The sequence below is a fragment of the Macaca nemestrina genome, chromosome 1 (genome assembly GCF_043159975.1).
Source record: "Macaca nemestrina isolate mMacNem1 chromosome 1, mMacNem.hap1, whole genome shotgun sequence".
In the NCBI taxonomy this organism is placed as follows: Eukaryota; Metazoa; Chordata; class Mammalia; order Primates; family Cercopithecidae; genus Macaca; species Macaca nemestrina.
Window position 1 is genome coordinate 108996070 of NC_092125.1, and position 13333 is coordinate 109009402.

Consider the following 13333-nt stretch of genomic DNA (forward strand, 5'->3'; position numbering starts at 1 on the left):
GGAGCTTGCAGTGAGCTGAGACCTGGCCACTGCACTCCAGCCTGGGCGACAGAGCGAGACTCCGTCTCAAAAAAAAAAAAAAAAAAAAAAAAAAAACCCAGTCCAGAGTGGTCCCATGGATACATGTCTCCACTGAAGTGGCTGCTTGCTGGTCCAAGTCACTGCATAAGCCCAAGTGATGCCCTCCCAGTTAGATTCCAAGGTTATGGCTCTCAATTCATACTCATATGCTAGGTTACTGTTGACTAGAATATTAGGCCATCGTGGCTGGATATGAGGGCTTTGATTCTCCATCATCTGCTGTACTAAAACCAATCCTCTTCAGCCAAACCCACAATGAGTCTTGCTCAGCAATTTAGGTACTCCCTTTCTTTCTAGTGACTTCTCTTAAAAGCTTCCCTGCCAATTGGCTCATACACCACTCTATCAAAGTTCCCTAACTTCAGACTTTGGAGAGTAGGTGCTATGATTTTCTTCCCTCTGCTCTTAAGTGATCCCTTGGGGCTGGGCGCAGTGGCTCATGCCTATAATCCCAGCACTGTGGGAGGCTGAGGTGGGTGGATCACTTGAGGTCAGGAGTTCGAGACCAGTTTGGTCAACATGGTGAAACCCTGTCTCTACTAAAAATACAAAAATTAGCCAGGCATGTGGCGGATGCCTGTAATTCCAGCTACTCTGGAGGCTGAGGAAGGAGAATTGCTTGAACCCGGGAGGCAAAGGTTTCAGTGAGCCGGAATCACACCACTGCCCTCCAGCCTGGGTGACAGAATGAAACTCTGTCTCAAAAAGAAAGAAAAGATTGCTGGGATGATGATCAGAATCATGACCACCATCTGCATCATCATATATTATGTATTAATTTCCTATGACTGACATAACAAGTTACCACACCGGGTGCCTTAAAACAACAGAAATTTATTTTCTCACAGTTCTGAAGGCCGAAGTCCAAAATCAAGGTGTTGCTAAGACCATACCGGTACCAGAATCTCTAGGGGAGAAAGAATCCTTTCTTCACTCTTCTAGTTTCTGGTGGTTCCAGGCAAGGGTTCCTTGGCTTGTGGCTGTGTGATTCCAATCTCTGTCTCTGTGTTCACATGGTCTTTTTCTCTGTCTCCCTGTGTCTTCTCCTCTTTTTTTTTTTTTTTTAAGAACAATTGTCATTGGATTTAAGACTTACCTAGATAATTTAGGATGAATTTATCTTGAGATTCTTAATTATATTTGCAAAGACCATTTTTCCAAATAAGGTCACATTCCAGGGCTTAGGACACAGATATATCTTTTCTGGGGCCCTCATACAAACCTCTACATAATATTTTATAGATGAGGAAATTTGGGACGAGAGAGATTAAGGAATTCACCCACAGCAAATTAGTCCCCTTCTACCACAGACTTCTGCCCACTTAAGAACAGCAGATTTTACAAAACTTCACACACTAAAACAATCTGGTTACACTCTTCTTATAGGACATTTGATTTCTGCTGAGCCTACATTTGCATAACTAAAGGGATCATTCAAGTCTGCCACCTCTAGGTGAGCTTCTAGTTTCAGGTGGACCTTACCAAGCATGATGACATTATGTTACATTACATCATAAAATTATGGCCCACTGTCCCATCCTAAGAACCTTAGGCATTGAAGAATTAAAATCCATGGACTTATTCTAGCCAATAAATTCAACCTCTAACTTACTTTAGTAGCCATTTCCCTGAACAGGAACAATACAGACTGGCTTGTGTTTCATCTCATTGTAGAATGCAAGAGTGAGAAGGCTGAGAAACAGGGAGGTGAAATAATATAAAGTGTGTATAACAGATTTCAAATCTCTTGTGAAAGGAAGTCTACCAGGTTTTATTATACTTCAGATTATACTTCAGCTCAGAGATGGTTCTGTGGTTGTGGAGCTGGCCTTGTAGGGATTCTTCACCAACTTGGCACACCGAAAAATCATCACTATTAGGAACAGAAACAGAAGAACAACAAAGGCAATGGCAAAGCCTTTGTCCACATCAACACTGTTGGACAGGCTTGAATCTTCCATGGGGACTTGCACCTCGTTACTGTTGTCCAGCTCCAGCTACTGCCTCAGGTATAGCTTCAGATTTGTCATATTCCTAGACAAAGGAGGATAAAACAGGCTTATTGGTTTGTGTGTGTATGTGTTTTCTTAATAACACTGTGAAAAACCAAAAAGGGACCAAGGGTTGAAAAAATATCGGCAAGATTTACTTAAGAAGCAGTTACAAAACTGATAAAGTTGATATAGATGACTGACAAGATACACACATACAAGTATCTGTGTGTAAAATATCTGGAGAATTACTCCGAGACAGAACGTGAGCAATGTATATAACCTAGAAATCAGGCGGGCCTTCCTTGTCCCCTAAGATCCACGTAAAACTGTCTTTGATATCTGAATTCTGTGTTAAGTCAAAATCCTCCTCTAAGATTACTTCAAATTCCAAGAGTACTTATTGTACCTAGTTTGTTGTATAGTCTTAACTCACTGGCTATGAACATGAAATTGTTTTATTTTTTCTGATCACTACATTTAATTGTACCGTCATTCTCATATCTTCATGAAAAATCAGGTATATCCCAGAAGTGATCAATTTCAATTATTAAAATTTACAGGCTGGGCGCAGTGGCTCACACCTGTAATCCCAGCACTTTGTGAGACCAAGGCGGGTGGATCATCTGAGGTCAGGAGTTTGAGACCAGCCTGGACAACATGATGAAACCCCGTCTCTACTAAAAATACAAAAATTAGCCGGGTGTGGTGGCGGGCACCTGTAATCCCAACTACTCAGGAGGTTGAGGCGGAATTGCTTGAATCCAGGAAGCAGGTTGCAGTAAGCTGAGACCAAGTCACTGGACTTCAGCCTGGGCAACAGAGCGAGACTCCGTCTCAAAACAAAACAAAACAAAAATTAGCCAGGCGTGGTGATGCATGCCTGTAGCCCCAGCTACTTGGGAGGCTGAGGCAGGAGAATCACTTGAAACTGGGAGGCAAAAGTTGCAGTGAGCCGAGATCATGGCACTGCACTAGAGCCCGGACGGCAGAGTGAGACTCTGTCTCAAAAAAAAAAAAAAAAATGAGAGTCCAGAAATAAACCCATATATCTATGACCAAGTAATTTTTTTTTTTTTTTTTTTTTTTTTGAGACGGAGTCTCGCTCTGCCGCCCAGGCTGGAGTGCAGTGGCCGGATCTCAGCTCACTGCAAGCTCCGCCTCCCGGGTTCACGCCATTCTCCTGCCTCAGCCTCCCCAGTAGCTGGGACTACAGGCGCCCGCCACCTCGTCCGGCTAGTTTTTTGTATTTTTTAGTAGAGACGGGGTTTCACCGTGTTAGCCAGGATGGTCTCAATCTCCTGACCTCGTGATCCGCCCGCCTCGGCCTCCCAAAGTGCTGGGATTACAGGCTTGAGCCACCGCGCCCGGCCTGACCAAGTAATTTTTTTTTTTTTTTTTTTTTTTTTTTGAGACAGAGTCTTGCTCTGTCGCCCAGGCTGGGGTGCAGTGGCCGGATCTCAGCTCACTGCAAGCTCTGCCTCCCGGGTTTAGACCATTCTCCTGCCTCAGCCTCCCGAGTAGCTGGGACTACAGGCGCCCGCCACCTCGCCCGGCTAGTTTTTTGTATTTTTTAGTAGAGACGGGGTTTCACCGTGTTAGCCAGGATGGTCTCGATCTCCTGACCTCGTGATCCGCCCATCTCGGCCTCCCAAAGTGCTGGGATTACAGGCTTGAGCCACCGCGCCCGGCCGACCAAGTAATTTTTAACTAGGGTACCAAGAACATTCAGTGAGGAAAGAAAACAAATGGTGCTGGGACAGCTGGATCACCACATGCAAAAGAATTAAGTTAGACCCTTATTTTGAAATGAACCCAATAGTCTCATAGTTTTTTTTTTGTATCAACAGAAATTGACCCTTCTTGCTGGGTGTGGCGGCTCATGCCTATAATACCAGCATTTTCAGAGGCCGAGGAGGGCAGATCACCTGAAGTCAGGAGTTCCAGACCAGCCTGGCCAACATGGCGAAACCCCATGTCTACTAAAAATATAAAAATTAGCTGGGTATGGTGGCACACACCTGTAATCCCAGCTACTCAGGAGGCTGAGGCAGGAAAATTGCTTGAACCCGGGAGGCAGAGGTTGCAGTGAGTTGAGATCAAGCCACTGCATTCCAGCCTGGGCGACAGAGGGAGACCTCGTCTCAAAAAAACAAACAAAAAAGCAAACAAAAGCAAAAACAAACAAAAAACAGAAAAAAGAAAAAGAAATTGACCTTCTGGTCTTAAAGCTTAAAACTTACATTTGTTTTATTTTGAGTTCCTTCTTCAGGAAAGGACCACCAGGCCTCTCAAAAAAAGTATCAAGGAACTGAAACTCAACCAGATCATCCCATCCTGACAATGAAGTACAAGACCCCTCATTGGTCACGAGTGCTTTCTTGGCCTCCTGAGTTCCTGTTTTCCTATACATCGTTACATTTCTTCTTTACTATATAAACCTCTAATTTTAGTTGGTCAGGGAAATGGATTTGTGACTGAGCTGCAGCACCTGAGTAAAGCCTTCTTCCTTGGCAATACCTGTCGTCTCAGTGGCAGGTACTGCTCATCTTTCTGTGTGGTGAGCAACAGGACATAAACTGAACTCCTGGTGTTTTGGTAACAATTTCACACCACATAGAAAGATAAACTTAAAGTGAATCAAAGACCTAAATGTAAAGATTCTTAGATATGACACCAAAATCATGAGCAACAAAAAAGAGATAAACTGGACTTCATCAAAATTTAAGACTTTTTTTTTGAGACAGGGTCTCACTCTGTCACCCAGGCTGGAGTGCTGTGGTGCCATCTGGGGTCACTGCAGCCTCTACTTCCCAGGCTAAATTGATCCTCCCATCTCAACCTCCCAAGTAGCTGGGACTATAGGTGCACATCATCATGCCTGGCTAATTGTTTTTTGTTTGTTTGTTTTGGTAGAGATGGAGTTTCACCATGTTGCCCAGGCTGGTCTCAAACTCCTGGGCTCAAGAGATCTGTCCTCTTTAGCCTCCGAAAGTATTAGGATTGTAGGCATGAGCTACTGTGCTTGGACAAAACTTTTGTACTTTTTTTTTTTTTTTGAGACGGAGTCTTGCTCTGTCGCCCAGGCTGGAGTGCAATGGCGTCATCTCGGCTCACTGCAACCTCCGCCTCCCAGGTTCAAGCGATTCTTCTGCCTCAGCCTCCCAAATAGCTGGGATTATAGGCACCCCCCAGCATGCCCGGCTAATTTTTGTATTTTTAGTAGAGTCGGGGTTTCACCATGTTGCCCAGGTTGGTCTTGAACTCCTGGGCTAAAGTGATCCTCCACCCACCTTGGCCTCCCAAGGTGCTGGGATTACAGGCGTGATCCACCGCGCCTGGCCAACTTTTGTACTTTAAGCAGAAGATTATTATCAAGAAAATGGGCTGGACGCAGTGGCTTACGCCTGGCCAGTACTTTGGGAGGATGAGGTGGGAGGATCACTTGAGGTCAGGAGTTTGAGACCAGCCTGGGTAGTATGGAGATACCTTGTTTCTTAATTTTTTTTTTTAATTAGCTAGGTGTGTGGCATGTGTGTGTGGTCCTAGCTACTGGAGAGGTGGAGGCAGAAGGATCCTTTGAGCCCAGGAGTTCAGGGTTATAGTGAGCTATGATCACACCACTGTACTCCAGCCTGGGTGACAGAGAGAGGCCTGGTAACCAAAGTTACAACGGAACAATGAAAAGACAAACAACTCAATTAAAAATTAGGCAAAGGATCTGAATAGAAATATCTTTTTCTGCATAAGGAATATATGCAAATGGCCAATAAACACATTTTTTAAATGGTCAACATAATTAATCATCAGGGAAATGGAAATAAAACTTCAAGATACCACTTCACACCTACTGGGATGACTAGAATCAAGTCAGATTAAGTGTTGGCAAGGGTATAAAGTAATTGAAACCCTCATTGACTGTTGGTGGGAATGTAAAGTAGTGAAGTTACTTTGGAAAACAGTCTGGAAGTTCCTTGAATTATTAAACATAAGAGTTACTGGCCAGGTACGGTGGCTCACGCCTACTATCCCAGCACTTTGGGCAGCCAAGGTGGGTGGAGGATCACTTTAGCCCAGGAGTTCAAGACCAACCTGGGCAACATGGCAAGCCTTCCTCTCTACAGAAAATACAAAAATTAGCTGGATGTAGTGGCACGCACCTGTAATCCCAGCTACTCAGGAGGCGGAGGTGGGAGGATCACCTGAGCCTGGGAGGCTGGGAGGCTGCAGTGAGCTTTGATCACACCACTACACTCCAGCCTGAGTGACAGAGTGAGACACTGTCTAAAAAAAAAAAAAAAAAAAGCCACCATGTGACCTAGCAATTCCACTCCTATGGCTGTCCCCAGGAGAACTGAAAACATGTGACCACACAAAAACTTACACAGGAATGTTTGTAGCAGCATTATTCATCATAGCCAAAAGGTAGAAACAACCCAAAAGTCCATCAACTTACAAATGGATAAGCAAAATATGGTATGTCTACACGATAGACGTATTGGCCATAAAAAGGAAGTATTGATACATGCTACTTGGATGAAACTTTTTTTTTTTGGATGAACCCCAGAAGCATTAAGCTGAGTGAAAGAAACAAGTCACAAACTCCCCCAGCATATTATATAATTCTATTCATATGTAAGTCTAGAATAGAGAAATCTATAGAGACAGATTAGTGGTTGCTTAGAGCTGGAGGTGGGGGATGAGGGGTGAAAGTTAAATGGTACAGGGTTTCTTTTGGAGGTGATAAGAATGTTCTAAAATTGTGGTAGTGGTTAAACGTTTCTGTGAATGTGCTAAAAACCATTCAATTGTACGTTTGAAATGTTTGAATTGTATATGATTATATCTCAATAGAGCTGATTTTTATAAAGCCTTAGTTCAGTTTTAAATTCCTAATGTTATAGAGGATTCAGAGTTCAATAGCTCTTCTCCCTTTTCAGGCTGCTGCTTCTGCTTTGTATAGGATCAGGAAGAAAGAAAGGGGAAAATGTGAAGTGTTTCTCTATTTAATGAATAATTGTGGCCAACTGTGAGTAGGTGACCTTGTCTTACTCTGGTTAGATCTGGTGGTTTCAGAGTGAAGGATGTTTGTAGTTTTTTGAGTAGTGTTTATCTTCATTCTGGACTTTTCTGTCATTGAAGACCCCTTCGAATGGTGCTGCTTATCGTCTCTTCTCCAAACCTAAACTCAGGTTGGCTATCCCATGACTTGGTACAGTGGTCTCCTGGCACCTCCCACTGCTCCTGCTCCTTCGGAGACACCTGAAGTCCTTTAGGGGGAGTTGCCAGACTGTGATGGGTTGGTGGGATTGGCCACATTTTCTTCCTAGGCATACTTCACCAAGGTACATATAAACCCTGCCAGCACAGATTATTCCAGTGGGCCTTCCACTTTCAGAACTCTCTAGCCAAGAAACTGACATGATTTTTAATGTTTGCACAGGTTAAAAACTCACACCATGCTTTATTCCAACCTGACCAGAGTGGGTTGGCAGGTTCTACAGTTTAAAGCATCTGTCTAGGGAATGAAATATTGTTAGTCTCTCCTTGCTGGTGTCACCAATTGTACCAATGTCTCTCTTGGCATGCCCTCATCTTTGGCTTTGGGAGGAAGGGGAAGTACTTTTATCTTTTTTGCTTAGCATCACAAATACTGTACATCCCATAATGCCAATAATGAGAATTCCCAGTTGTCCTCCCAATTCATTCTTTTTGCTGTTGTTGTTTTTGAGACAGGGTCTCACTCTGCCACCCAGGCTGGAGTGCAGTGGCATGGTCATAGCTCACTGCAGCCTCAGCCTCTTGGGCTCAAGTGATCCTCCTGCCTGAGCCTCCTGGATAGCTGTGACTACAGGTGCCCACCACCATGCTTGGCTAATTTTTAAATTTTTTGTAGAGATGAGGTCTTACTATGATGCCCAGGCTGGTTTCAAACTCCTGGGCTCAAGCAACACTCTGCCCACCTCAGCCTCCCAAAGTGCTGGGATTACAAGCATGAGCCACTGTACCCAGCCCCAGTTCATTCTTTTTTTTTTTTTTTTTTTTGAGATGGAATCTCGCTCTGTCCCCAGGCTGGAGTGCAGTGGCACGATCCCCGTTCACTGCAAGCTCCACCTCCTGAGTTCATGCCATTCTCCTGCCTCAGCCACCCTAGTAGCTGGGACTATAGGCACCCGCCACCACTCCCGGCTAATTTTTTGTATTTTTAGTAGAGACAGGGTTTCACTGTGTTAACCAGGATGGTCTTGATCTCCTGAGCTCGTGATCCACCTGCCTCGTCCTCCCAAAGTGCTGGGATTACAGGCATGAGCCACCGCGTCCGGCCTCATTCTTTATATATACTGTGGTGGGACAAGGAGTGGGAGTTGGTGGAGATATGATTGACTAAGCCAACTTCTCATGAGATTTGGAAGAGGTTCTGGCTCCAATTGTTAAAGCTTTCTTTAGATTATAAGTAGTATTGTGCCTTCAATAAGACTTGACCACAATTCTGGGGCAACAGGGTAAGTTGCACTCATATCTTTTACACTGGATTTTCATGCAACCTCCTGGACTCCACTCACATATGCAGATGGTATGGGCGGATAAGACCAGGTGCCATGGCTCACACCTATAATCCCAGCACTTTGGGAGGCCGAGGTGGGGTGGAATCACCTGAGGTCAGGAGTTGGAGACCAGCCTAGCCAACATGATGAAACCCTATCTCTACTAAAAATACAAAAACTAGCTGGGCATGGTGGCATGTGCCTGTAATCTCAGCTATTTGGGAGGCTGAGGCAGGAGAATCACTTGAATCCAGGAGGTGAAAGTTGCAGTGAGCCAAAATTGTACCACTGCACTCCAGCCTGGGTGACAGAATGAGACTCGGCCTCAAAAAAAAAAAAAAAATGAAAAAAGAATGGGCAGATTTTGCAAGTTCCTCATGAAGGGTGATGTGTGTGTGTGTGTGTGTGTGTGTGTGTATGTGTGTGTGGTTTCTTTTTAATTATCATAAGTCTTATGATCACACATAATTTTATAATTTGTGTATATCTCCTCTACTTTAATCCTTTGAAGTTGGCAAAAGAATCATTCCCAATCACAAATACATAGCAGTTCTACAGTGTTATGTTTCTGAATGGCTGTTTAAAGACAATCCTAAATTATAACTTAGTTTGACTTAGATTGTAAAGCATTCAAGAGTAAAGCTTAACTTGCTACTATTTTAAAAGCATGTGACCTTATAGATCATCTATAAAATGTGAGAAGTGTTAAATAATGTTTGATATTACACATAAAACACACTAAAATGCCTTTCAATAAGTAAAAGGAACCATTTTAAATACAGGGAATTCTAATTAGATTGGCATAGTTAAGGCCAAAAATATAAAGTAGACATGGCTACCTTATTTATCTTCAACCCTTGCCTTTATGAACACAAAACACAGGTGAATCTTGCTTGGTTCTGAGACAGTGAAGGAATTTCTCCAGTATTTAAATACATTCACATAACCAGTTATAGAAATCTAAATATAAAACCAATCTCCAGTAAGTTTTAAGATGGCACTCACCATCTTTGTGAAAAGTTTAACATTACTAATGAAGTCTAATCATATCTTTAGAAGGGGTAAACAGTGATAGCATTTACTGAATTGGAATTACTATTAAAATTCAAACACTGAACATATTCATTTAACCACAAGCCAATCTTAGTTTTGAATCAGGACTGCCCAACAAAATATTCTGTCAGTCATTCATGATCTGAATTCTGTTGTATGAGCTCTATTAAAGTATGGTACACATAAACAATTCATGAGACATTTGTTTTGCAATAAATAAGGCAGTGGCCAATTATTACTCATTAGTAGCTTTTTTGAGATAAGCTGTCAAGTCGGCCTTTTCTACCTTATTTTTAATGCCGGCAAAGATCATTTTTGTTCCAGGGATGTACTTCTTGGGATTCTCCAAATACTCCATCAGTGTATCCTCTCCCCAGGTGATGCGTTTGTTCTTATTGGCATCTGTGTAAGAGAATCCAATGGCCTGACCTGTCTTCTGCCCAAAGAGACCATGGAGATTAGGCCCAGTCTTGTGCTTGCCTCCCTTTTCCATGGTGAGACACTGGGCACACTTCTGAACAAAAATCTTCTTGCCTTTCTCAACATCACCCATATTTAATTCTCTTTGTCGTCACTGGCGCAATGAAGGTTCCCACTCTGAAGCCGGACATCCCACTCTCTCCATAAAGGGTGATTTTTTTTTTTTTTTTGAGACAGAGTTTTGTACTGTCACCCAGGCTGGAGTGCAATGGTGCAATCTCTGCTCACTGCAACCTCTGCCTCCCAGGTTCAGGCGATTCTCCTGCCTCAGCCTCCCAAGTAGCTGGGATTACAGGCGCCCACCACCATTCCAGCAAATTTTTTGTATTTTTAGTAGGGACGGGGTTTAACTATGTTGGCCAGGCTGGTCTTGAACTCCTGACCTCGTGATCCGCCCACCTCAGCCTCCCAAAGTGCTGGGATTACAGGCGTGAGCCACCATGTCTGGCCAGAAGGGTGATTTTTATGTTTTTTATTTATTATTATTATTTTTTTCATGTCATACTGCTGTCTTTTAATTAAAAAAAAAAAATCAGCCAGGCGCGGTGGCTCACGCCTGTAATCCCAGCACTTTGGGAGGCCGAGGCGGGCGGATCACAAGGTCAGGAGATCGAGACCACGGTGAAACCCCGTTTCTACTAAAAATACAAAAAATTAGCCGGGCGCGGTGGCGGGCGCCTGTAGTCCCAGCTACTCAGGAGGCTGAGGCAGGAGAATGGCGTGAACCCGGGAGGCGGAGCTTGCAGTGAGCCGAGATTGCGCCACTGCACTCCAGCCTGGGCGTCAGAGCGAGACTCTGTCTCAAAAAAAAAAAAAAAAAAAAAAAAAAAAAAATCAAAGAAAACGTCTGGCCAGGGCTAGGTTAAGACAAACAGGAACACTTCAGAATCCAAGGCAGGGAAAGGCTGTTGGCCTCCCTTCAGAGGACTGCAGAGGTGGGAAGAGGGAGGGACAGATCATGAACAAAAGTACTTACAAATTACAAACCCACCCCCCACCCCTCAATAAAAAGAGAAGAAAAAGCCCCATCACTTAACAGAAGGGTGATTTTTTTTTTTTTTTTTTTTGAGACGGAGTCTCGCTCTGTCGCCCAGGCTGGAGTGCAGTGGCCGGATCTCAGCTCACTGCAAGCTCCGCCTCCCGGGTTCACGCCATTCTCCGGCCTCAGCCTCCCGAGTAGCTGGGACTACAGGCGCCCGCCACCTTGCCCGGCTAGTTTTTTTTTGTATTTCTTAATAGAGACGGGGTTTCACCGTGTTAGCCAGGATGGTCTCGATCTCCTGACCTCGTGATCCGCCCGTCTCGGCCTCCCAAAGTGCTGGGATTACAGGCTTGAGCCACCGCGCCCGGCCAGAAGGGTGATTTTTTAATAAAATATGTTGTTGTGACAGAATGATCAGATTTTCAAAACAAAACATAGGGATTGGCAGAACAGACGCATCAGGTTATTAAAAGGAGACTACTTCTGTTTCAACTACAGCTGTGCCATAAAGGCCAAAATAAAACAATAGATAGCAGGAACCCCATGTTCCAAAGAGGGATCTGATAACCAGGCATTGCAGAGCAAGTAGCTAGACAATTTTTGAAATATTTAGTTAAGTATTCACCTTGAGTGGATAAAAAGCGTTGACAGTAAAGAGGCAATAGGTTTTCTTGGGGAAAGTTGCTGGAATGTTGGTATTTTCCCTCTGCACTCTGTAGGAGAAAGGTGTACAGAGGGAAAATACCAAAGGTGACTGCTTTCCCTTCAAGCTTGATATATGTTCCCCGCAGTTTGTGGGACACAGTGGTCTGCTTTTTTGTCATTTTGTCTTGTTTATATTCCATTTTTAGAGTTTTTGCCCCTACTATTATTGCATTTATTTTATTTTTTTGAGTATGTGAAATATTAACATAGTTACCAGAACTATATACAAAAATTACACTCAAAGAGGTATCACCCCTCCCCGACCATTCTTTCCATTCCATTTCACCCACATCTCATCCTTCCCACCCCATTCCTACCTACCTCCTACAGGTGATGAATCTCATTCATTTCTGTCGGTCTGGCTGAGCTGGAGTGCAGTGGCACAATCTCGGCTCACTGCAACTTCTGTCTCCTGCCTCAGCCTCCTGAGTAGCTGGGATTACAGGCGTGTGCCACCACGCCCGGCAAATTTTTTTTTTTTTTTTGAGATGGAGTCTCGCTCTGTCGCCCAGGCTGGAGTGCAGTGGAACAATCTTGGCTCACTGCAAGCTCTGCCTCCTGGGTTCATGCTATTCTCCTGCCTCAGCCTCCCGAGTAGCTGTGACTACAGGCACCCACCACCACACCCAGCTAATTTTTTTTTTTTGTAGATATTTTTAGTAGAGATGGGGTTTCACTGTGTTAGCCAGGATGGTCTCGATCTCCTGACCTCGTGATCTGCCTACTTTGGCCTTCCAAAGTGTTGGGATTACAGGTGTGAGCCATCGCGCCCGGTCAAATTTTTGTATTTTTAGTAGAGTCGGAGTTTCACCATGTTGGCCAGGCTGGTCTCATGCTTCTGATCTCAGGTAATCCACCAGCCTCAGCCTCCCAAAGTGCTGGGATTACAAGTGTGAGCCACCGTGCCCGGCCTTTTTTTTTTTTTTTTTTTTAACATCTGCAGAATAGCACTCTATTGTGTGGATAACCACTCTTTTCATACAGGCATTTAATTCTTTTCAATATTTGCAATTATAAATAATGTTAGTGTATATTACTTTTTTTTTTTTTTTAAATTTTTGAGACAGGGTCTCATTCTGTTGCCCAGGCTGGAGTGCAGTGGTGTGATCATGGCCTACTGCAGTCTAGATTTCCTGGGCTCAAGCGATCCTTCCACCTCAGTCTCCCAAGGAGCTAGGACTACAGGCACAGGTCACCACACCTGGCCAAGTTTTGTAGTTTTTGTAGAGACAGGGTTTCATTATGTTGCCCATGCTGGTCTCAAACTTCTGGGCTCAAGTGATCCTCTCACCTTGGCTTCCAAAAGTGCTGAGATTACAGACATGGGCCACTGGCTGCGGCCCAGTGTATCTTCTTGTGTACATGTATTTCTCTGTGGAAGTGTATCATCAGGGTAAATTCCTAGAAGTGGGAATTTCTGGTCAAAAGATTAATTAATTTGCAGTTTTAGTAGATATTGCTAAATTCTCCTCCACAATAGTTGTATGATTTTGAAT

The 13333-nt window shown here is 43.9% G+C and overlaps 2 protein-coding genes across 2 annotated transcripts; both read right to left on the reverse strand.

Moving 5' to 3' along the window:
* Positions 1–1874: 1874 nt before the first annotated feature.
* Positions 1875–2042, reverse strand: LOC139356715 (cortexin domain containing 2). Its single transcript, XM_071071490.1, has one exon. The coding sequence runs from the start codon at positions 2040–2042 to the stop codon at positions 1875–1877; it is 168 nt and encodes a 55-aa protein (XP_070927591.1).
* A 7567-nt stretch (positions 2043–9609) lies between these two features.
* LOC105497820 (cytochrome c-like) lies at positions 9610–10223 on the reverse strand. The gene has a single exon (XM_011769225.3). The coding sequence runs from the start codon at positions 10221–10223 to the stop codon at positions 9906–9908; it is 318 nt and encodes a 105-aa protein (XP_011767527.2). The 3' UTR covers positions 9610–9905.
* Positions 10224–13333: the final 3110 nt, after the last annotated feature.